Source organism: Crocuta crocuta, unplaced genomic scaffold (genome assembly GCF_008692635.1).
Source record: "Crocuta crocuta isolate KB4526 unplaced genomic scaffold, BGI_CrCroc_1.0 scaffold503, whole genome shotgun sequence".
NCBI lineage: Eukaryota > Metazoa > Chordata > Mammalia > Carnivora > Hyaenidae > Crocuta > Crocuta crocuta.
Genome location: NW_027527143.1, coordinates 752101 through 777929, shown reverse-complemented (window position 1 = coordinate 777929; position 25829 = coordinate 752101). Strand labels below are relative to the sequence as shown.

General features: G+C 42.2%; 1 protein-coding gene across 1 annotated transcript in view; it reads left to right on the top strand.

Annotated features, from left to right (window-relative positions):
• The window catches only part of MCCC2 (methylcrotonyl-CoA carboxylase subunit 2), a 65725-nt gene extending 41843 nt beyond the window's left edge, over window positions 1-23882 (top strand). The window contains exons 8-17 of the mRNA XM_077760148.1: window positions 2218-2282; window positions 5591-5690; window positions 5803-5898; window positions 7457-7529; window positions 11069-11145; window positions 12139-12205; window positions 15230-15386; window positions 16250-16364; window positions 19047-19132; window positions 22309-23882. Coding sequence (XP_077616274.1) covers window positions 2218-2282; window positions 5591-5690; window positions 5803-5898; window positions 7457-7529; window positions 11069-11145; window positions 12139-12205; window positions 15230-15386; window positions 16250-16364; window positions 19047-19132; window positions 22309-22426 — 954 coding nt within the window. The 3' untranslated portion in view covers window positions 22427-23882. The remainder of the gene's footprint in view (window positions 1-2217; window positions 2283-5590; window positions 5691-5802; window positions 5899-7456; window positions 7530-11068; window positions 11146-12138; window positions 12206-15229; window positions 15387-16249; window positions 16365-19046; window positions 19133-22308) is intronic.
• Window positions 23883-25829: the final 1947 nt, after the last annotated feature.

The window sequence follows — 25829 nt, the reverse complement described above, 5'->3', positions numbered from 1 at the left end:
CACCCAGGTGCCCCTGAAGAGCCGCTATTTTAAATGTGATAAAAGTCTCAAGGCGTTATTCCAAAGGCTTATGATCTCAACCATTCTTTCATATTTTCCTGGCTGTATGTGATACCTATCACTGGTTAATGAGAGAATTCATTCACAGTTTACCTTTGTCTAGTGAAGGGTACAGACTTTGAGTAGTTTGTGTGTGTTTTTCCGTAAAGAGCAAGTAGAGGATGTTAGGCGGCATGAGAGCAGTGAAAGGACACTCGCTGTTTGCAAGGAAGCCTGTGTCTAATGAGCAGTTGCAGCGCCCTCCAGCCACTGGATTCGGATTCACCTTGTGCCTCAGCCGGGAGCAGCGAGGCAGCTGAAGTCCGCAGTTCTCTTAGCTCAACTCTGTCCTCTAGTCTCCCACTGAAAGACATGGTTACAGGTTTAAAAAAAAAAAAAAAAGCAGCAGCAGCAGCAGCAGCCTCATCTGCTTGAGAGTTCTAAATTTGACACTTGTTTTACTAAAAGTTGAAAAAGATTTCAAGCATAATGTGGAGTTGAGTTGCTACAGCTTTTAGTCGCTTAACGTGGCTGGAGAAATGCATAATAATAAGACAAGTTTTTTGAAGGATCTTTTTGTTCTTTTATCTCCTGAACTTTATGTTTAGTAGAATGAGCCATTTTTGATTTTTATCATCTTTGCACCTGTCTTAGTATCAAACATGTTGTGGGTGTTCAGTAAATATTAACCAGTGACGAATTCTTATTTTATCAGTTGATATTAGTCAGAGCCCTGGAAATAAATAGAGCATATCAGTTGTTATTCCTTTTTTACAACTTTAAAATATCCAGACAGCTCTTATAATTAGTTATGGTCTGGGCTGAATGTTGTTTTACACTGAATATTTTGGGAAGAAGAGAACTAAGAATTTAGTCCTGTGGGTGGAATAATTGGAGGTGAAAATTTTAATTACTCTTCCCTGTGCAATAATATTTTATTTAAGACAGAGCTTTTTTAAAATGTTTATTTATGTATTTTGAGAGAGAGAGAGAGAGTGCGTGGGCACGAGCAGGGGAGAGGCAGAGAGAGAGAGAGATAGAGAGAGAGGGAGAGAAAGAATCCCGAGCTATCAGCGCAGATCCCACGAACCGTGACATCGTGACCTGAGCCGAAACCAAGAGTCGAAAGCTTAAGTGACTGAGCAACTCAGGTCCCCCAAGACAGGAGATGAATAAGTCCTTGCTACACTGCAGTTTAGATAAATGTTCATTATTCTAATGAAAGTTTTTCCTATTTGAGGAAAAATCAGTCAACTCAAACAGGTAGGAATCAATAAGTAATTCCTAAGGGATCATGTTGGCGTTTAACACCAAATAATTTTTCTTTTTTTCTCTGTTAGAGTTTCTCAGGCTGTAATTAAATCATTCATAATTTATTGCTTGAGGCTCCTTTCTGTTTGGTCATATTCTGCTGAATCTTAGATATGAGTAATCTTAGAGACTTTTTTTTTTGTCCTCTTAAAGGTGTTGTACCTTGAAGAGTTTAGAATAGTTACTGGAATTTTTCAGGATAGGCCAAAAATGTCATTAGTTCATTAAATTTATTGAGCATTCAGAGACAAACACAGTCACAGTTCCTGTCATCAAGGAATTCACAGTATAGAGGAGACAATAGAGACGTGCAGATTACTGACAGATGGTCTGATAGGTGTCCTGTGGCAGGTGTATGGGGAGTATTCTTCCACCACAGATGAACAAGTGTTGTTCTTTTAGCACTGTGGAGAGTCATTAATGATGAAAAGGCCCGGGCAGGTCAGGAGAAGCCACATAGAGCAGCTGGGCCTAAGGATGAGGAGGGACTCCTCAGGTGAGTGACAGGGGAGCAGGGAGCCCAGGCAGTGGGAACAGCGTATGCACAGACACAAATGCTTTAACTTGCATAGGTTAGGATAAGGAAAGTGGACTTTCAGGCCAGAAATACCTCGATTCAACTCAGGTTCTGTCACTTGCTCAGGGGCTCTGGGGAAATTTCTGTGACTCTGGGTTCAGATTTTTCATCTGTAGACTAGAGACCATTTTATGTCGGTTTGCTAGGTGGGCGGAATAAGAAAACAAAGTCTTTAGCTCTGTGGAAGAAAGAGTGGTAGCTCTAGTCAGGTTAGAAGACGTGCATGTTAGGTAAGCATTGGTATTTCTGCAGGGGACAGAACTCACCACTGACTTTTATCCTTGTTCTAGGTTAAAGCCGCAACTGGAGAAGAGGTCTCAGCTGAGGATCTTGGAGGGGCTGATCTGCACTGCAGGTGAGACAGGCTGTTGTTTCTTTCCAGGATTCACTGTGGCCTGTCTGTCTGTTGTAGGAGAAAGTGTAACTATTTTTTCTTTCCAGGATTCACTGTGGCCTGTCTGTCCGTTGTAAGAGAAAGTGTAATTATTTTTTCTAAGAGTTAAACTTGCCGGATCTAACCACAGTCCACTGGTTCTCAGGTTGCTGCTTTAGGGTTCAGTTCTTTGAACTGTAGAGTTGTATTTCTAAGCTACAATATCAGCTTTTTCGTTATAGCCTAGAAAGACTAGAGAGACAGGTTTCTCATTTCTTTAACAAACATTCTTCAAGCACTGGTTATGTGCCAGACACCATTGTAGGTATTCAAGATAATGAGGTAGACATTGTTTTCGACCTCTAGGAGCTCATTAACATTCCAGTCAGGGGGGTAGGTGGTAAGTAATTACCAAACAGTGATATAAATGTGTACATGTGCTAAGGTCTACAAAGCAGTATATGGAGAGCATAGAGGAGGTGGAGCTAACCCATTGCCTTGCAGGCATTGCAATTATGTGAAATTAACATTTGTTAAGTGGAGCTCAGGGTGCTGGTTGGTGAGCTGCGATTCAACAACAGACCGCAAGAGAAATTGAAATGGACAAGTGCATGACTCATAGAACCTGCAAGACATGCCTCGAGGGGCCACCCTGGGAGCTGCTGGCAGAACCCCAGCACATATTTTTCTTAGGGTCCGTGGTGGGAGCACTTTGAGGTTCCCAGACTAGGGCTAGTTTAGTCCATGCAAACCAAAAGATGGAGGTTTTGTTCAGTTCCATTTGGATCTTTAAGGAGCACGTAAGGTATGCAGGAAGGAGCTGGTGGGCAGGGGCCACTGTTGATCATGAGGGTTCCTGGGAAAGTCACATGGGGACTCACACCTGCTTGTGGTCTGTGGCTGCTGTCCAGGGCATGTGCTCTCATGAGCGTGCCGGAACGAGTTTAAGGTTCCTGCAGGCCACTCAGCTAAACGAAGTAGACGCTGAGGCAGCCATTCACCCTGAGGTAGCTTAGCTAAGCTCTCCATAGCAGTAGGTGCATGACAGCTGGGTCTCTGGGGAGGACAGAAGCCCCACCTTGTGGCCTCTGCCAATGCCTCTGGTATAAATTGTCCCACCGAGGCTGACTGCAAAGTCCCGAGAGGACACCACTGAGTGTGGCGTTAGGAAGAGGTGCACGCATTTGGCTCTTGTGAGTCAGTTGTGAGCTGGCTCCACCATGTCACTGGTCCAGTCATTTCCAGTTAGAGTTCAGGGGTCAGAAGACCATCTGCCTCCTAGAGTTCTGTGAGGATTAAATGAGATGATACATAGAAATTGCTTGAAAAGATACTTTATTTTTTTNTATTGTTAATATTTTGAGGAACCTGCACACTGTTTTCCAGAGGGGCTGTACCAGTTTACATTCCCACCAACAGTAAATACACATATTTTTTTAAAAAAATTTTAATGTTTATTTTTGAGAGAGAGAGAGAGTGCACAAGTCAAGAAGGGGCAGAGAGAGAGAAGACATGGAATCTGAAGCAGGTTCTAGGCTCCAAGCTGTCAGCACAGAGCCCATCGTGGGGCTGGAACCCACAAACCATGAAATCATGACCTGAGCTGAAGTCAGATGCTTAACCAACTGAGCCACCCAGGTGTCCTTTTGTAAATACATATTTAAACCTCTCTGATTAGTCATCCTGAGGAGTTAATTTGACACAAACACTTCCATAATACAGTGTCTTATCAAAGGTTTCCCTTTCCTGCTGTTTTGATAAATACTAGGCAATTTTGAAAAGAAAGCATTTTATTTTAAATATTTACTGATTTTGAAGTAGTTCCTTCTGCCTTTGTTTGCTTACTGAATTATTGCAGTGCAGCTAGAAGTCAGCAATGATACCTGGTATTTTGTGTGAAGCATTTAAAAGATATGGTTAGTTACAAAGTGTCATATTAAGTTAAAAAAAAAACTATAGGCCCTACTATTTACAGAGGATTATGGGAGTAAACAGGGTCTCTGCTTACATTTAGAAACACCGAGTCCAGAGGTGGAGAGTGCCCTGAAACCACTATGAGAACCCAGTTCTAAGAAATATCTATCAAGGGTTTGGCCTGTTCCCTAGACAGGGCATCACTATCACAATTTAGATTGTAGCAGATTAGTTCTTACTCATAAAATGAACCAAAATTTTATTTTTTTCAGGTACATATTTTTGTCTGTGTTTACTATCATTTCATTTCTTTATTTATTAAAAATTTGTTTTGAAGTTTATTTATTTTGATAGAGAGAGAGCAGGGGAGTGGCAAAGAGAGGAGAGAGAATACCGAGCAGGCTCCGCACTGTCAGGGTGGAGCCTGACATGGAGCTTGAACTCATGAACTGTGAGATCGTGACCTGAGCCAAGATCAAGAGTTGGACACTTAACTGACTGAGCCACCCAGGCACCCCTTATTTATTTATTTTTAAAAAGATTTTATTTTTAAGTAATCACTTCATGCAATGTCAGTCTTGAGCTTAATACCCCCAGATCAAGAGTCACGTTCTCCACTGACTGAGCCAGCCAGGTGCCCCTACAGTTATTTTTAATATTATATTACAGAGTCATAGTATATCTACAAGTGAGATAATAAGCTATCTAGTCAGAATACAGCTAATAACCAGAACAAGCCCATGCATCATTCACACTGAACTTGAAATTGAATGGGAACTTCAGTGGCCCTTATCACATTTCTGTTATCAATACCCATGTTTACCATTGANTCATTTTAGCCACTCTGACTGGTGTGAGGTGGTATCTCAGTGTCGCATAACAGCTTACTCTTAAGGTGTAAGTTTATAAGGTGTGGCCTCAGCCATCTCTCTGAAATGAGAGACCATAGCTGGCATCTTCCTTAGGAGCTTAGTTAGTGGCAAACACTTTGTTATTATGGACTACATTATGCCATCTGTGGTTGTTGAACTTTACCATACACAATTTTGTTTTGAGATGCATGGGATGAGCATTAAATAGAAGTCCTTCTCACCAAGCCTCTGTGGTCTAGTAGAAGAAGGTCAAGGTTGAGAAATAGAAGGTGCGGATTCTTATACAGCTACTGCTGGTCCTAGGGCAAGGTACTTAAGTATACCTCAGTTTTAAGGATAATACCGTTCTGCCACAGCCATTATGAGAATCAAATTAGATGACATTTATTAAAGTGTTTTGGAAGTAAAATGATGTCATCCCTAAATGAGAGAAGGTATTTGGGGTTTAAGATATTTATTTTCCTTTTTCCTGTTCTGATTATTTTAGTGTGCTTTACTCTGTAGAAAGTCTGGAGTGTCCGACTACTACGCTTTGGATGATACTCATGCCCTTCACATAACTAGGAAGATTGTGAGGAATCTGAATTATCAGAAGAAATTGGATGTGAGTTGGTTATGTTTCTCCTATCTTTTATTTTCTTGAAAAGCATTTTGACTTATGTTACCCTGAATAATGTCTTTAAACAGGTTAATGTGGTTGCTTTATGTTTCTGCAGGTGTCCGTTGAGCCTTCGGAAGATCCTTTGTTTTCTGCTGATGAATTGTATGGAATAGTTGGTGTTAACCTTAAGAGGAACTTTGATATCCGAGAGGTGTGTGGAGTGGAGCTGTGAGCTGTAAACCATGCTGTCAATCTCTTTATATCCATTTTTAAGGCTGCAGTCTGTTTAGATAGGTTGGTGCCTTAGAGCCTGTTACNTGAATTGTATGGAATAGTTGGTGTTAACCTTAAGAGGAACTTTGATATCCGAGAGGTGTGTGGAGTGGATATAGATCCTGTTATAGATCTCAGCAGGGAGGGACATAGACGGGAAAGATCTCTTACTAGGAGAGAGAGGCAGATCAAAGTCCTCTTAATGGTTGGAAAGTTTTCATTGCACAGTCATGAAGCTTGCTTTGTTCAAAAATAGGACTCACTATTCCTGTAGACCTTCAGAATGATGTAGGCAACCTCATAATTTTCAGCTCTTTCTTTTTAGTGTTCTTATTTTGGGAAGTGGATGCAATGTCAGCAAGTTGTTGAACAGAAAAAAACATATTGTTTTAGATCAATATGACATTAGCAGAGATTAGACTTTTGGTTACAGTTGAAGACATTGCTGTGATTACAGATTCGACATGGTCTTCTTTGGTCTAGATTGACAATTTTTAGTGCTTGCATATAGCATGTAGTCTTTTATTTTGTTCACTCTCTGACAGTGTTTCCTAAATTAGGGAATTGTCTTTTTTTTAATTAGGAAATTATCTTACTATCAGGTTCTGTGCCTTAATATTTGTTAGTTTTCCGCTTGACTATATCCATTTAGCAGTTGATGGACATTTGGGCTCTCTCCATATCTTGGCTAGTGTTGATAATACTGCAGTCAACATTGGGGTGCCTGTGCCCCTCAACTCAGTATTTTTGTATCCTTTGGATAAATACCTAGTAGTGTGATTGTTTGGTCATACGGTAGTTTTATTTCTAGCTTTTTTGAGGACCCTCCATACTGTTCTCCAGAGTGGCTGTACCAGTTTGCATTCCTACCAACAGTGTAAGAGCATGCCCCTTATCTTTTTATTTTTCTTTAAACCAGATGAGAAAAGTGAGGCTTAGAGGACTTAAGGTAGCCAGCCTGTGACTCTAGTTTCTCAGCTGTAGAGCCAGGGGTCAGGGCTGGCTCTTCCTCTCAGCACTATTTTCTTAGGTTCATCACATCCTCACAACTTTGTCCCACCTTTGCAGAGGCAAGAACTGAGACTCCCTCCAGGACATGCAATTCCTGTGTTAACCTTAGGTTGGAGCCCAAGTCTCCTGACTCTTGAGTCCAATATCATGCTTTGTGGTTGAATCCTTAACTCTCAGCCCATAGTTTTGACTTAGAGCTCCTGAAGCTCTGAGTCAAGCGTGCAGCCCTTACAGTCTATCTGCGTCTCTGCTTTGTAACATGATGCTGCCACTCAGACCGTGCAGCATAAAACCAGGGCCCAGAATGACTTCAGGGTGCCAACCATGCATACAAAGTTAAATTCTAGTGAGAAGGCTTGCCGGCTACGGTGAAATTCTGTGGAAGTAATAACTTAGCCATGAATTTGTTTTCCTTCTGACTAACTTTAATGCAAAAATTCTTTTGTAATGTAATATCTCAGGAACACTGTTATTTTTCTTCTTAGGTCATTGCTAGAATCGTGGATGGAAGCAGATTCAATGAGTTCAAAGCCTTATATGGAGACACATTGGTTACAGGTATAAAGGCAAAGAATTGAAAATATTAACATTTTCTTTTTTCTTTCTTTTTTAAAAAGATTTTATTAAAAAACTTTTTTTAATGTTTATTTTTGGAGAGAAGGAGAGAGACAGATTGTGAGTGGGGGAGGGGCAGAGAGAGGGAGACACAGAATCGAAGCAGGCTCCAGGCTCTGAGCTGTCAGCTTATAGCCCAACATGGGGCTCAAACTCACGGACCGAGCTGTGAGATCATGAGCCACCCAGGCGCCCCCTTAAAGATTTTATTTTTAGCAATCTCCACACCCACCGTGGGGCTTGAAGTCACTATCCGGAGATCAAGAGTCACATGCTCTGCGGACTGAGCCAGCCAGGTGCCCCTGAACATTTTCTATTACTTTGAAAATAAGTGATCTTTGATCTCAAGGTATTGATGTACTTGGCGTGAGCTTTGTTATTTAGAGCATTACAAGTGTGTGGGTCTGTATTCAAAAGCTGTCATTTTGTGAAGATACTGGTAGCTGAACAGCTTCATAGATCCAGAGAGTTTACGGTGATGATGGCTGGATGCTGTGGGAGAGGACCTTGTCTGTGACTTGGTGGAATTCACTGTATAAAAACTTGTTATCACAGTAAAATTAGCAGGAATATTTGTAGTTCTTTTTGTTTGGATAATTTGTGATTGTTTTGAAAATTTCAGCACTGTTTCCTTGGTTCTTTAGCCTCTAATTCAACTAGGAGGTTTTATATGATATCCTTCCTAGAAGGGCCTTCTCATAGCCTCTGTGTGGGTCTAACATCGAATTGTGCACACACTAGTCCGAGAATACAGGACAGAAAACCAATTTTGAAAAAACAAATAAGTCTTTATAAAAGTTCATTCATTCATCTAAAGTGTTAAGTTTGTAGGCTTTGGAAGAACAGTATTTGAAACATAGATGTTAGACCCATAATAATCTATCTTGGACAAATGGCAAAACTAATTCTCTGAATTTTGCTTGGTCTTGTGAAAGCCACAAAATGTAGTAAGTAATTTGAAGACAATATATCAGAGTGGAAAAAAAATAACCACAGAAATCCAAATTGTGAATCTGTGGTGGAGGTTTAAGGATAAATCACAACACTTTCTCCTGGTGTGACTTATGAGCAATAAAAGGGTTCACGCCGGGAGTGGAATTTATGTTTTTGTATTGAGGTGTTTAAGTGATTAAGAGACTTTTGTTTGATATATAGACAGGATTTGTGGCCACATAGTTCCGGATATAACCCTCACTGTGCAGCGGTTTAAAACAAGTCAGAGTTGTTTCTGCTTCTTTTCCAAAGATGGACGGGCTGTCCTTGTTCTCTGTTTCTTGTCGTCTGTTTTTACCAGTTTGCCCCTTTCTTGCTGAAAGACCTGTCGTACCTTTGTCCCCTAGAATACCGAAGATATATGTAATTCCTCTGTCTGGAATTCAGATTAGATTGGGGAAAGAGAAGGGGCAGTGAGAAGAAGAGGGGACTGAACGGAGGGTAGTGATAGGTAGTGATAGCAGGAAGTACTGGNTGTTTCTTGTCGTCTGTTTTTACCAGTTTGCCCCTTTCTTGCTGAAAGACCTGTCGTACCTTTGTCCCCTAGAATACCGATGATATATGTAATTCCTCTGTCTGGAATTCAGATTAGATTGGGGAAAGAGAAGGGGCAGTGAGAAGGAGAAGAGGGGACTGAACGGAGGGTAGTGATAGCAGGAAGTACTGGGGGAGGAAGAACAGGTTTTCCCGAGGATCAGGTGCCTCAGCAGCTCCTTAGAGTTCCCTCCTGCCCCTGCACTAGCCTTAGTACGCCCTAGTAGTTTCTTGGACCTTTTGCTTTCCTGTTTGGCGCGAAGAAAGGCACTTCATCCATGGCCCTGATATAGTGGGGCATGTGCCCTACTTCACAGGTCCTGTGCCTGGAGATCCCAAGCCAGGCTCAGGATGGGTTGAAGATCGAAATAGCTCACACAGGGCAGTGCACCTTAGGGGCAGCACCACACTGCCGAGGGCTGTGCCGGTTCCTAGCTGCTTTGTGGGGTGGGGCACTTAGAGTGGACTAGGCCTTTGGGGAAGGTCACCCCTTTGTACTATCTCTGTAAGCGGCATTGCCATTTACAGAACGCAGCATAGGCCTTTGGCTGGGGTTTTAGGACTGAAAGACCAAGAAAATCCAGACAAGGCCAGACTAAAGAACAAAGACACATTTTTAAAAATTCAGTGTTCTGCAATATCAGCAGGTTGACGTTCTCTCTTATCCATTAATTTTCCTTCAGCAATTTTTCGAGCACTTGCTTTGTGCCACGTACCACACACTGGACCTCTCAATGTCAGCCCGTGGATCCTTGAGCGTGAAGACAGAGCCGGGCCCCGGGCACTTTGGGAGTGTGCTTTCTTTTTGACCCACATCAGCAAGCACTGTTTTTGACTCTTGGGTTCCACGTGTTTGATACCTATTTAGAGTCCTAATTTGGCTTATTGAAATTCACTCTTGGGAAGATCTCTGTGGCCATGTTTTTCAGGTTTACAAAGCCTCCTGAAATTCCCCTCAGGTGTCTCCCTCACATACTAATCGTTTTCCCCCTTCTCTCTTGCTTCTCCTGTGTGTATGGAGACAGGGTGTTTGCAGAGGTCGTGGGGCTGGTGGTGAGGAATAAAGGAAGCTTTTAGAGGAAATGAAAGTGCAGTGGTTCGTTGTTCTTCTAAGCTTAGCTGGATTTTTCACTTTAAACTACTCAGTGACCACCGGGCTTGCCTGTGCTGCCACTTTTGAAAGCAAGTTGGACTGGGTGTTATATGTAAGCCAGTTTGACAATAAATTATATTAAAAAAACAAGAAAGAAAGTTGGCCTTTCCTGAGTTCATACCCTTCACCTCGAGGGCCTCTCCTTGCCACAGGCATTTGCAGGCAAGCCGGTCACCTGAAACTGGCAGATAGCTCCGAACATAGGCCTTTAAGGGCTCTCCGCCTGTGATCTATTCCATTTCAGAATGTCCTCTCTCTGGTACTTAGTAGGAACTCAGACATGTGTTACACGAATGAATGGGCAACACCTTACCCTCATCATTGAACCAAACCAACCAGACAGACAAGTCATAACTTGACATATAATACACTCTTTTCAAGGAAGCAAAAAACCCAGACTCTCTAGTACCTTAGAAAGAAGAAATTGTGACATGAACTATTCTGTACCCTAGACAGAATCTCCATGTTAAAAATTTTTTTTTAATGTTTTTATTTATTTCTGAAAGAGAGAGAGAGAGCATGAGCAAGGGAGGGTCAGAGAGAGAGGGAGGTACAGAATCTGAAGCAGCCTCCAGGCTCTGAGCTGGCTGTGAGCACAGAGCCCGACGTGGGGCTTAAACCCACAAACTGTGGGATCATGACCTGAGCCGAAGCCAGACACTTAACCGACTGAGCCACCCAGGTGCCCCAGAATCTCCACATTTTAAACTTTGATTTGAAATTAAAGAATGTATAACTGTCTGTTGGCTGTGAATTAAAACCCCTCTGAAACACATAAATCTTTTTTCAATTTTCTTTTGAGGATTTGCTAGAATATTTGGATACCCTATAGGTATCATTGGAAATAATGGAGTTCTCTTTTCTGAATCTGCAAAAAAGGCAAGTACATGTTTCAGAATTTTCTGTTTTAATTTAAACTTTGAAGGTCAAGTAATGAATGGAAGTTTATTGCATAAAAGCTTTAAGATATTTAACCAGATGCCTCCGTAGGCAGAATACTGTATGTGCATGTGAGCGTGTGTATGTATCTGTGTGTTAGTGTTTTTGAAGAATGCTGTGTGTATTGCATGTGAGCGTGTGTGTGTGTGTGTGTTAGTGTTTGAACCTCTTTGTATGGGGGTTTACATTAACATGTTTTATCTAGAGCATTATTTAAAAAATGAAATGTTTTAAGAAAGTTTTTATAAGACACTTGAATTATAAGTGCTATGGATGACATGTATGTATCCTAAGACTGTAAGAATACTTGTCTTAAAAGTCTTTATGTTGTTTTCTTTTTTAATTTTTATTAGAAATCTTTTCTCTTAATGTTTATTAATTTTGAGAGAGAGAGCTCAAGCAGGGGAACAGCAGAGAGAGAGAGAGAGAGAGAGAGAGAGAGAGAGAGACTCCCAAGTAGGCCCTGTGCTACCAACATGGGGCTCTATTTTATGAACCATGAGATCATGACCTGAGCTGAAATCGAGAGTTGGATGGTTAACTGACTGAGCCACCCAGGCATCTCTCTGTTTTCTTTTAAGGTGGAAAACTAAGGAATTAAAGTGATGCTCAGGAATTCCCACTGCCAAGCACTTCTCTTAGTTTCTTGAGTTTCGCTTGCTGTTCAGAATATTAGTGATTGACTTCATCCCAACAGCTGTGTGCCAGTGACCACACACGTGACTGCAAACAGATGCGGTACCAACCATAGTCGCACATCCCATTGGCCATGGGTCCACATGGTAGTAGTATCGTTACTGTTAGTATAAGCTTAAACTAGCCAAGCACAGGGTACACTTCCTTATCACTGACCCAGGCACGGTGTTGGTAGGATGCATGATGACTATAGATTTGTTCACCCCTGCTTTAAAAAGATTATCTCATTTGCTTTAGGGGGCTCACTTCATCCAGCTCTGCTGCCAAAGGAATATTCCTCTGCTGTTCCTTCAAAACATTACTGGTAAGAAAATAGCTTAATCAGTTTTGTTGCGTTATTCCAGAGCTCACTGTCCAGTAGGACAAAGGTATTGGACAGTGTCGACATAGAGCACTTCCATCAGAGCAGTAAGTTCTATTGGATACTCTTTGTAGAGTCTCTTCAAGGGTTAACACTTCATGAATGTAAAATGAGAAGTTTATCCATATTTGGATAAAGCAGTTTCTCAGTTACATGTATCACAGTCAGAGGGCCTCCCTTTACTCCTTCGCCTACCCCACCCCCATCCCCCCCAGAAGGGCTGTGTTCTCTGCCAGTAACACTGATCTCACTACCAGAGAGTGTTGTCTGACCCATCATCTCTTTCCTAGCACTTTGTTTTCCATAAAGGATTTCAAACACATGCTCTGCTCCTCCCTTTTCCTCGTCTTTTTTGTGTAGTTAATTTTCCCTGAAGTGGCCCAGTAGAAGAGGTATATGTACATCCTGAACAATAGTCTGGGGATTTGAGTTTGGACTCCAGAGAATGGTATGATCAGTATCACCTCTCTGGATTTCATGTTTCATAGACGATCTTAATAGGGTGGGTGAAATGATTTCTATAGTCTTTTATGGTTGTAGGCTTCTTTTTCCTAGAATTCTCTGATTCTGTTATTTATCTTGTTTGTGGCACAGTGCCTAAACTATAGGGGGCACTTAGAGATGGTGGTTAGCTGAACCCCCCCCCCCTCCTGTCTTCTAAGTGATCCCTGGTGATCTCAAGCTCAAATGAAGGAGGGCTCTTAATTAGTCATTAGAATCAGGTGAGCCTTCACAAGAAAAAGGAGTTTGGCTCCTGCTAGTCAGCAGGGCTTTAAATAGTACTGGTGCTAAAACATCTTTATTTGGTTGCCCTTAAATTTATGATAGTTTGTTAGGTGAATTTTGAGAGACATTATGTCCAGACAGCAGCCTGAGAGGCTGTGTGTGGCAAATGTTGTGGAAGGGCAGATAAAAAGGATTCTGAAGCTTAAGGAGACCTTGTTTCTAATATTGTTTGATGGTTTATTAAGCACCAGAAAGTTAAACCTTGTTTTTGGAAGATATACCTACATTTCTGTTCTTTGGTTTTTGGGTTGGGTTGGTGGCAGAGTGCAGAGGTTGAATTTGATTTTGCAACCTTGCATTTGAGGGGCTTGTGTGACGTCCATGAAGGTACACATACAAAAGGCTGGTGAAGAAATCTTTTTTTTTTATTAAATATTTTTTAAATATTTATTTTGGGGAGACAGAGACAGTGTGAGTGGGGGAGGGGTAGAGAGAGAAGGAGATACAGAATCGGAAGCAGGCTCTGGGCTCTGAGCTGTCAGCACAGAGCCTGATGTGGGGCCCTGAACCCACAGACCGCGAGATCATGACTTGAGCTGAAGTCAGACGCTTAACTGACTGAGCCACCCAGGCACCTCAGCAGTTGAATAAGTCTTGAACACAGAGGACGTGTGTTGGCTGCGTATAAAAATATAGGCATCCTCAGAATGTGTAGATGTTATAACAGCGTGGGAAGAGATGAGAACACCCCCAGAAGAAGAGGGCTCAGGGACAGTCTTTGACGAACTCTGATTTCTCCCAAAGAGAGGAGAAGAAGGAAGGGAGTATGATTATGTTTTTTATGCTGGGAAGGATTGGGAGAAAGACAACTGAGGTGGCATAATCTTTTTTTTAATGTTTATTTTATTTATTTTGAGAGAGAGAGAGAGTGAGTGAGGGAGAGGGAGGGTGAGACAGAATCCCAGGCAGGCCCTGTGCTGTCAGCATGACCCGTGAGATCATTACCTGTGCCGAAACCAAGAGTTGGACGCTTAACTGACTGAGCCACCCAGGTGCCCTATGGTATAATCTTTTTGAAGGCAGAATCCTCTCCAGGGAATAGAGAAGCGGTGGGGTGCTGTGTGAGGGACTGAAGCCTGAAGATAGCTGATACTTGAGCTAGCTCTTGTGGAATATTTCAGGGAGTCCAAGGCGAGGCAGGAAGAGGCACTCTGAGCTATTGAGAGGGCCCTGTTCAGCGGGGTCCCAGGGAGGCACCGCATGCCTGCCAAGGGCTGTATCCGCAGAGTGTACAGCTGTCCCATAAAAACTGAGTGGAATCGGATGGCTCAATTGCTGGGGACTCGAAAAGCAAAAACAGTGCCAACCAGTTACGCAAGTGAGTGGACGGGTGGGGAGGGAGACACGTGAAGCCTGGCTTGAGTTTTGGGAGGTGAGGAGGAAGCAGTCTCCGCATGGCTGGGGGCCTGTGGAAGCGCAGGATCTCTGCATCTGCCATGAACAATTTTTCCTCCCTAGGATGGAGTCACTGGCAGGGGCGCTTAGCATCTCTGAAACATTTACCTTTATTTCATCTAAGTTTTAAAGCAGCGTTTCGGAAGGAACAGTTTATATAAACCAGGTCAGGAAGTACTGAAGCCCTGGTAGTTCGGCTCACCACAGCACTTCATCCTGAGCTTGCTGGGTCGCAGTCTTTCATCACCGAGCTGCTGTTCATGGAGAATTTTTGACAGCAAATTCCTGGCATCCTAGTCTTGTTTGAAGATGTATGCATCCACATGAACCATTTTAAGGAAAATTTTAGAAGTGATCAGCAATTTTATCCATTTTTTAAAAATTATTTTTAAATTTTTTATTTTTTGAGAGAGAGAAAGAAAGAGACAGAGTGTGAGCAGGGGAGAGGCAGAGGGAGAGGGAGACACAGAATCTGAATCAGGCTCCAAGGCTCTGAACTGTCAGCACAGAGCCCATGAGCTGTCAGCACAGAGCCTGATGCAGGGCTCAAACTCACAAACTGTGAGATCATGACCTGAGCCGAAGTTGGACACTTAACCAACTGAGCCACCCAGATGCCCCTTATTTTATTTTTTCCAGCAAACTTTTTGGGTATGTATATTTCACATGTAAATATTGTATTATAGTGGGAGGCTCTGTAGCAATAGTTTGGCAAGATGTTGGATTTGACTTCTGCACATAAATCCCATCACATGCAGAGGCTCTTTTTTCCATTCTTTTTCTTAGGATTTATGGTTGGCAGAGATTATGAGGCTGAGGGAATTGCCAAGGATGGTGCGAAGATGGTGGCTGCTGTGGCCTGCGCCAATGTGCCTAAGATAACTGTCATCATTGGGGGTTCCTACGGGGCTGGAAACTATGGGATGTGTGGCAGAGCATACAGGTAGGTGGTTTTCATGGTCTTCTCCGGAGAAAGAATCATGCTTCAAGTATATTTTACAGATGGTCACTTTGTTACAGGTTTATTTGAAACATAGAATGGCATTCACAAATTTTGATCAGTTATATCATAATTTGTATCATCTGGAGGAGCGAAATGAAATTTTAAGGCTAAACATGCTGCTTGGAAAAAACCCACACCAGGAATCAGAATATTTTGCAGTGGCTCATAATGAAAATACTAGATGTCATAACTTATGTGATACAGCTAAAGTCTTGCTTGAGGAAGGCGTGTACTAGACGTACACATATATAGACTGGAAAAGAAAGTAAGGCTGAAAATCAGTGAGCCAGGCAGCCAGCTCAAGAGGTGCAAAGGAGAACAGCCTGTTAATCACAAGAAAAATGGAGAACAGGATGTAATAAAGAGCAAACATTATAAAGATAAAAGAATCAGGAAAGCCCAGACTCGTTTTGTTTACAAAGGTTAACAAATTTGATCATCTCCTAGTAAAACTAAAAAATAAAGCAGAAAGGCTGTATATCAGGAATGGAAAACACAACATGACTGCAGGTAGTAAGGGGATATTGTGGGTATTTTTATACCCAGTAAATTGACATGAAACGGACAAATAACATTTATCAAAACTGGCGTCAGAATCACCTGGAGAACTTAAAACTCCAGCCACACTCAGGACACACCTCTGGAGATTCGTCTGGGGTAGGTTCCGAACGTTTTTTAATAAAATGCCCTTGGAATGCACAGCTGGAATAAAGAACCACTATTTTAGGAGGTGAACACGGGCCTGTGAAAACCTCTGTGTTGTACTGTGGATTAATTTGATCATTTTTTCTCCTCCCTCACAGCCCAAGATTCCTCTACCTGTGGCCAAATGCTCGCATCTCAGTGATGGGAGGAGAGCAGGCAGCCAATGTGTTGGCCACAGTAGCAAAGGACCAAAGAGCACGTGAAGGGAAACAGGTAAATGCCGTTTCTTCTCTGTCTCTGGGTTTGGCTCAGCCAGGGGTGGGCGTGCCCAGAACCCCTCAGTGTTCCCGGATTAGGGACTGGCTTCATTTAGAAGATGCTGACTTCCAGCAATTTGGACTTACATATGCTCTCTCTTTTTTATTTATTTTATTAAAAGTTTTTTAATGTTGATTATTTATTTTTGAGAGATAGAGACAGTACGAGTCAGGGAGGGTGCAGAGAGAGAGGGAGACACGGAATCCAAAGACAGGCTCTAGGCTCTGAGCTGTCAGCACAAAGCCCAGTGCAGGACTTGAACCCACAAACTGTGAAATCATGACCTGAGCCGAAGTCAGATGCTCAACCAACTGAGCCACCCAGGCACCCCTCTGTCTCTCTTTTTAGAGCTACTTTATTTGAGGTTGCTTCTTGTAATTTTTTCAGAATTTCAAAGAAATTTTCCAGGAACTTTGCCTTGTGAGTGTCTGATGCATAAGGAATTTTGGTTCATAGTCATTTGCAGTTAGTGAGATTTAAATAAGTCCAACTTACTTCTTTGATTGTATGACCTAAAGCAGCAGAATTTTGTTTTTTCCATTTTATCTCTTAGATTGTCCTTGAGTGGGAGGGCCCAGTCATCTAACTGAGAATTGAGTAACATTATTATACTGTGCACACATAAATGAAGAAAAACAGAGAGGTCAATGGATGCTTGATGAAGGCAAATCAGCAAGTGGCTGCATTTAGTGTTGCTGCAGGTTAATAGGAGGTACTTTAAGGGATTGTTTTTTAGGTATCGACAGCAGCATCACACAAAAGGTACTGACTGAGTACTCCACAGGGTACAGCGTGTTCCCATGCTCCTTAGAAAGTTTACGTGACTTGGAGAAAATGTGGTTATTGCCCCTTGAGGAGCTGACAGTCTGGGGGCAGAGAGCTTATAGTCTAAGGGTTGGGTGAACAAGGCAGTAATTTATTAAGACAAATTCTTCTTTGCAGGTGGTTGTTAAAATGGATTCTTTTGTTTGTGTCTCAGAGATTTTTCTGAAGTTGTGCATTAATTTTTATTAGTTACAACTACTTTGTATAAGCCCCCAAGCCTTAAAATGACTGATGCATGCTCCTGGGATTGTTTATGTGATCTGTTTTATCATGATCACATAGGACTGGCCCTCCTTTCTGCTAGTTAGGATCATCTGGTCAACCTCCTAGCTTGGGGAATGGGGCTAAGATAAGTATGAAGGGTAGGTGTTGCCTCCCTAAATGCATCCCACCCATGCCCCACAGCCTCAGTTGCCTTTTCCAAGCAGCAGGAACTCTGCAGACTTAAACTGAAGTTTCATATTCATTTCAGTACTGACTAGTATCCAAGCGAAATGAGAGGTTTATTCATGTGTGTGTGCATGTGTGCGTGTTAGGCATCAGAGGTGAAATTCTGATATTTTGAAGACCTGTCTTAAACCCTAGCCCAGTATGGGCTTATTTATTAATAAATAAACTATTTATTAAATAGTTGTTCTTTGACTGATATACAAATATATGAATTCATCCATTTTTATATACCAAAGGAAAGTATAGGATTTTAGTGGTTCTCTCTCCAAATTCTTGACATATAAATGATAACGAATTATGAAAGTACATAAAAGAAGATTGGATTTATTTGAAATAAGTCATTTGTTTTTGGTGTGAAATACTTGTTAAATTGAAAATACTTTCCAGGGTTTCAAAATTAGTTTGCATAAAGATTTTTGCAACTGAATTCATTATCACTTGTTTGTGGCAATACTGGTGGGCAAGTCACTAAATTTTTAATTAGCAAAAAATACCTCTCAGCTATTTGGGTTTATTCAAGTTGTGGTTGATGTTTCACCCCTTTAAACTTTAAAATTTTTTAAAGTTGGCTATTTTGAATGAAAATGAAATTCCCTATGGGGCACCTGGATGGCTCAGTTGGTTAAGTGTGCAACTCTTGGTTTCAGCTCAGGTCATGATCTCATGGTCGTGAGATGGAGCCCCTGCTCTGGGGCACTGACATGTGGAGCTTGCTTGGGATCCTCTCCCCTTCTCTCTGCCCCTCCCCACCACCCTCTCTTTCAAAAAAAAGAAAATCCCCTACTTGTCTGCTTTCAACAGAAGCTGCTAAATATAAGATTGCCCTTTTGTTACATTTCACATCCCCTGTTGGGTCCTGCTAGAATACTCGATCTTCTTGGGGTTTTTTTTCAACTTTATTTACTAATTTTGAGACTGGAATGAGGGGGGAGAGCAGGGGAGGGCCAGAGAGAGGGAGACAGAGAATCCCAAGCAGTATCTGCACTGTCAGCGCGGAGCCCAGTGCGGGGCTCCATCTCACAAACCATGAGGTCACGACCTGAGCCAAAATCAAGAGTCAGATGCACAAGCGACTGAGCCATCCAGGCGCCCCGTGATCCCCTTCGTTTTGAACCTTACACTAAACCGCCTCAGGATGTTGTCTCTGACAAGGCAGATGTAGTGGTGCGCCAGTTTGGCGCTCATGTCTCAGGTGAGATCATTATGTGCTAGAGCTTCCCTTGTCATCTGTATACAGCACTGTGCAGATGTTGATTGTAACATTCTTACTCATGAAACGCTTACCCCTTTTTTCTTGAGGTTTTCTTGAGTGGATCTGTTGCTGTAGTGCAGTGGGCTTACTCATGGTCCCTTTTCTTTCAGTTCTCCAGTGCTGATGAAGCAGCTTTAAAAGAGCCCATCATTAAGAGGTTTGAAGAGGAAGGAAACCCTTACTATTCCAGTGCAAGGTGGGAGCCAGCCTGATGGGTGCATCTGGGCTGTCAGGGCAGCAGCTTTTTGGAGATACGGGCAGTTGGGTTGGTCTGGCCTTCCTGGGAACCAGAAAATAATGGGCACATAATTTTGTATTGTTGTCTTTACAGTGGGCTTACCTGCTGCTGAAATCCCACCCCTTCCCCCAGGCTGGGCTGTGGATCCACTACCATTGGTCAGATTCCACAACGCTCCACCCTTCTTCCTTCTCTTTTTTTTTAATGTTTATTTTATCTTTGAGAGAGAGTATGAGCAAGCGAGCATGAGTTGGGGAGGGGCAGAGAGAGAGAGAGAAACACAGGATCAGAGGCAGGCTCCTGGCTCTGAGCTCTCAGCACAGACCCGACACAGGACTTGAACTCACCAACTGCAAGATCATGACGTCAGCCAAAGTCGGCGCTTAACCGACTGAGCCACCCAGGTGCCCCCTTCCTTCTCTTCACTTCTAAATGAGGTGTCTGGGCCTGCAGGGGCTGAGAAGTTAAGAGTTATAATCCTGGCTGTATCATTTTCAGGAATTCATTCTTTTATAATTTTTGCTTAAAAACGTGAATTCCTGGGGCGCCTGGGTGGCTTAGTCGGTTAAGCGTCCGACTTTCGCTTAGGTCATGATCTCGCGGTTCGTGGATTCGAGCCCCGCGTCGGGCTCTGTGCTGACTGCCAGCTCAGAGCCTGGAGCCTCTTTCGGTCTGTGACTCCCTCTCTCTCTGACCCTCCCCTGCTCACGCTGTCTCTCTCTCCTAGAAATAAAAAAACAAAAAAAAAAAAAAAACAAAAAAAAACGTGAATTCCTGCCATACCCTGTATTTGATTATTTTGTTTTTACCCCCATTTTTTAAACATGACTTTGGTTGAGCACATTTTGACAGCTGCTAACAAGTGTGCTTGTGCACTGAGGAGGTGATTACTCACAGCCAGGGTCTGTGTGTTCACACCAAGTAATCACCTCACCTACCATTGCAACTCTTGGTTCTGTTTGTTTCTTACACCCTTTAATGAGGTCATAAATCATGGTGCCTGTCCCGCCTGCAGACTGGCTGGCATGTGTGTGTTCAGGCCTCTGTTTTCAGCAACTTTAATGTTTTTCATTCTGAAGAATAATCTAAGCTTCATATCTTCCTTTTATCCCTTGGGCATATGGGATAAAGAAAATAACTATTTGTGTCTTTTAAAATTAGGTTAGGGTGTGATTTATGTCCTTTACTGGGGAAGGCAAACTGGAGAGGAAGGAGAAAAGAAAATAACAAATTAGAATCCATTTCAGTCATCTGAACACATCTTTTGTGGCGGGGACTGCTCCTGGCACTGGTCGTACAAAGGCTGAAGATACTTATTTTCAAGAGCATATAATTAGTTTCAGAATGAAAATGATACCATTTGGCATTTTTAAAAGGCTGTTTCTCTTCTTGTTCATATGTATTTTTATAAGCCGATTTGCAGGGATATTCTGTTGTGGGTCATTGATTCATTTAATTAAGATGAAAATATTTTAAAGCCTTTGAGACGGAAACATGTTCTTTTTACCATCACTTAAACAGACTTACACAGTAGCCAGTAGAAGCAAAGAGCAACAGAAAACCCTAAAAAAGGTTTAAGAGAAAATAGTAAGTTTTAAGCTCACATACAGTTTTTTTGTTTTTGTTTCTACATAAGATTTTGAGTGAAATTCACAAGGACAGTTGAAATATTAAACTTTGAAAAATAGCGTATCTTGCGTGAGCCATTCATTGCTTTTGCAGCCCTGGCTAAGTCATCTCTTGAGAAAGGCTGAATCCCTTATTATTTTCATACTTGCATTAGTATTATTATTTTAATGGGCTGTCTTCAGGGCAGGGGAGCAAATGGCCCAGATACATAAAGAGTGAAAGACACTAAGGGTTTTTATTACTGTCAATGTGTAGATGCTTAGCCCAGTGTTGAGACACTTGGTGGCATGGAGACAACAGTTTTCTTTCCAAGATGAAAGGATGTTCAGGCCAGTTCATGGCACCTTCCTTAGGTTTCACGAATCTCAGCCTAACAGTAAACTTCTGTGGTCTGTTTGGGCTCTACCATGGTTGGCTCTGACTTTTCAGAGGGCTCTTTCATTATCTGCAACCGTGGATAATGACAATGTGTGTTTCTCTCAGTCCTTCGTGTTACCTGTGCGGCTTGCCAGTTTCTTCTGCTCAGTTCTTATAATCAAAACTTTTTCAGACATTCGGTTAGGGCCTCTTACCTAGAGCGCTCTTGTTAATGACCGTCATGAAGCAGGCCTGGGTCGCTGTGCTTGCTGCTTTACTCTGCTCTCGGCATCAGGAGGGAGTGTAATCATTTGACCTGGTTACACACGACAAGAGCAGCCTCTCCTTATTGGCTGCTGCTACTTCAGGGTCCCCAGTATGAATGTTTTATGAGCAAAGATTTGATTCATGGTCTGTCAATGTAAGGATGGTTTAATAATTGATGCTATTGTCCAGATACTGAAGGCAGTTTGTTTAAAGAAAGCCAAACCTCCACCTACTAATGACCTTTAAACAACAGGATTTCTCATTCATCTTTCTTGAGAAAACTGAGGTTGTCAGTGAAAAGCAAACAGATTTGTACTTCAGGGTTTCTTTTGAAAGCATCTTAAAGCTATGACTTATTTTCCTATTGTAGCAAAAGACAAAGAACTTACGTTGAAGGTACTTTAATAAAGTATAGTGATGTCTATTCAGTAGTTTTCCTAGTTTCTTAAAAGTTTGGGAGTTTGGGGGAATACACCTTTTCCAGTAGAGACTTTGGTTTGAGATTATTACCTGGGTTCATGTGTCTCTCTCCATATTAGTAACAGGAACACCATCAACTCGTATATTTATATGGGCAGAAGAAGAACAGGAAACATTTTCCTGAAATATGCTAAAGCATTTGAAAATCAAGGATTAATTTGAGGTTTCTTGAAGCAGTTCCCAAAACTATAACCTCACTCTGACATTCTTTAAGGGCCTGGGATGAAAGTCCTGTCATTTTTCTTTCTCTCTTTTCCCTACCTTTGACCATGGTTTCGGTTGTGAGAATGTAGTACCCAGAAACTCATGGGTGGATCCCCATAAGCATTTCTGGGAGCAAATTGTATAAATGGTGGTTTGGTGGTAGATTCCTAATAAGTTTTGTTTTGTTCTTTTATCAGGCTGTGGGATGACGGGATTATTGATCCCGCGGACACCAGACTGGTCCTGGGTCTCAGTCTTAGCGCAGCCCTCAACGCGCCAGTCCAGAAGACTGACTTCGGCGTCTTCAGGATGTAACTGGGATATAAAGCATCTTCCATTGGACACGTACCAAAACTAAGATACTAGTAGCCTTAACATTTTAGACTTTTCCAACATGTGGCTATTACAGTAAAATTGTTTTCTTAACACAGTACATTGTACTTTTCTCCCTTAAACAAAAATCAGTGAAGATATGTATCTGATGAATTTCAATTCCTTGTCCATTTTCTTCGACAGATTTTTCGTGCCATTACCACCATCCATCTCCAGAGCTTTTCATCATTCCAAACAGAAACTCCATTATTAAATAGTAATTCCCCATCCCCTCTCTCTCCGCCCCTGGCGCTCTTCTCATTCTTCTTCTTTTTTTTTTTTTTTTTAATGTTTTTATTTATTTTTTGAGAGCATGAGTAGGGGGAGGGGCAGAGAGAGGGAGACACAGAATCCGAAGCAGACTCCAGGCTCTGAGGGTGTCGGCCCGGAGCCCAGCGCAGAGCTCAAAACTCACCGACCGTGAGATCGTGACCTGAGCGGTAGTCGGACACTTAACTGACTGAGCCACGCAGGTGCTCCTGCTCATTCTTAAATATATGTGTTACTCATGGTTTGGTTTATTCTTTCTCAGTCATTTCAGCCCTTCTTAGGGCTTCAGAAGCCATCTAAATGCAGATGATTTGTGTGTTAACATTGTTTTCCCTGAGCTCTAGACCTGTGTATCTTATGGGTCTACCGAATGTCTGCACTGATGGTCTTTTAGGAACCTCACATTCAGTCATCAAGGTCAATTGATTTTGCCTCCTCACTCTCTCTTGAGTTCCCCATTGTCTTTGTCTTTCACTACCAAGGGCCATAGAAGTGGTCTGCCTGCTTCCAGTCTTTGCTCGTCCTGCGTCTCCATCGCTGGGAGGCGGGAATGACCATTCTGAGTGCACACCTGGTCGTGCTGCTACCCTGCTTCAGGGTGTCCCGGTTTCCTGTCAAAGTGCCAGACTGCTCATGCCCTCCACGATCATGATCATCACGTCCCCTCTTCCGTCACGTCTTCTCGACTCTTCCCCACCCTCGGTGCTCCAGCTCTTCTAGACTTCTCGTTCCTTGAACCTACACGGCCCTTCCCACGTTAGGGTCCACCACCTAATGTTGGCTCTGCCTGTACTTTCTGAAACACCCTTTGTGACTTCTCTGTGCTGGGTTAAACACTATGTGCTCTTGTAAAGCACCAACCATTTTTTCTATCCTAGGTATTTATGAGAAACATAAATGTTTCTTTAATATTGCCTTCTTGCTAGCATGTAAGCTCTCTGAGAGCAAGGATTTCCTGTGTAATCTGCATCTCCAATCCCTAGCACTTGGAGATGCTCACGTGTTTATTGAATGTATGAAAAATCCTTATTTTAAATGATAATCTCAGGCCACATTAAAATTAAGTGACCAATGAAATGATTTAATACGACTATCAAATGCTTTCCTAATAAAATTAATGTTTCAAACATTGTGTGTGATGTTCAATTTAGGCAGCATTTGTGTATCAGAAGTCAGTTTAATTTTTTGAGATGTATATAGATAAATGTGTAATTGTTGCACTTATTTAAATAAAGTCGCATTTGGGGCACCTGGGTGGCTTAGTCGGTTAAGCGTCCGACTTTCGCTTAGGTCATGATCTTGCGGTTCATGGGTTTGAGCCCCGCGTCGGGCTCTGTGCTGACTGCCAGCTCAGAGCCTAGAGCCTATTTCAGAGTCTGTATCTCCCTCTCTCTCTCTCTCTGACCCTCCCCTGCTCACGCTGTCTCTCTCTCTCTCCTAGAAATAAATAAAAATATAAAAAAAATAACTTTAAATAAAGTCGCATTTTAAATAAGTAAAGATAAGTAGGTTGCATTTTTGGGGCATCTGGTTGGTTCATTTGGTTGAGTGTCTGACCTCGCTTGGTCATGATCTCATAGTTTGTGGGTTTGAACCCCACGTCGGGCTCTGCAGACAGCTAGAAGCCTGGAGCCTGCTTCAGGTTCTGTGTCTCCTCTCTCTGCTTCCTCATTCATGCTCTGTCTCTCAAAAATAAACATTAAAAAAAAAAAGTAGGTTGCATTTTCAGAAGGGTGTTGGAGGAGGTCCCCGAGGACGTGACTGACCGCTGGTTCACCTGCTTAGCAGACCCGGCAGCGGGAGGCTCCGCAAGCCCTCCCTTCCCATGGAACAGCCGTCCTTGCGCACTGTTCGGTAGTGTTCGTCTTTCCCAGAGCACAGCCCTTAGAGAGAGTGAGGCATTGTTGAGACCATCTGAACCCAATGAGGGCCTCTTTATAAACAAGGCTCTGGCACGTCGGTGCGGAGATGCCCCGGTGTTGTGACGGGTGCTGACCACCCCCCAGGAGCGCATCCCCTCACCTACCAGCGGGGCTTGGCCTCTTCTCTCAGACCTCAGCCTCCCTCTTCTGGGGCTGGTTTTTGAACCAACAAAGGAACACGGTAAGTATTTTAAAATAGTAAATTATATTTTCAGTTAAAATTTATGTCCATGTTAGGAAACAAAAACAATTTTTTTTTAAATCAAGAATAGGTAAGGTTTCTTTGCAAGGAACCATCAAGAAGTCAACGATTGATGGTCTTTTTAGGAGAGTTTTTGCCTCTAAAAAAATCCCAGTCATCACTCATGCCACACTTAAAATGATTAAATGATGTTGCATAGTTTATCCAGTAAAAAAATAGTCTTACCCAAAACAAGCAGCAGTTTTTGTCTGCCTCTTACTAGCCTTACAGACACAATTGACATAATGTGTAAGTTTCAGGTGTACAGCAGGATGACTTTTTTTTTCTTTTTTAAAGTTTTTAATTACTTATTTTAAGAGTGGGGGATGGGCAGGGAGTGCAGGAGAGAGAGAATCACAAGCAGGCTCCAGACAGCAGGATGACTTAATACACATACTGTGAAATGATTACCACAGTATGGTTACTTAACACATTCACCTCACATAACTTTTTTTTGTAGGGAGAATATATTTGTTTTTCTCCACTTCAGTTATAAATAAGACCAGCTAGGATAATATGAGTAACTCAGAATTTTAAGAAATATACAGCTAATTAATCTCTAAATTAGCCCTCTGTGTACTTGCTTCAAGAATAAGAGACAAAAGTATTTTTCACTTCTCAAGAAAAAACTTCGAATTAGAATTTGTCAAACTTTGTTTTTTACACGACCAGAAGGTATTATTGTTGAATGTTGTTGAATGTGCTAGTGAGAAATGTACCATTTTGGGGAGAGGTCACATAGTCCTTGTTAATTCTGAAATGTGGTTATTGGTGTTCTGGATGGATGATTGTTTACTGTTCTGGCCAAAGCCAATTCTTACAAATCTTTTAATTATTGGTTCCGAAATTTAGTACTTAGAACTAACGGCAGGAACATGATCTAGATAATCATTGCCTCTGGTTATTTACAACA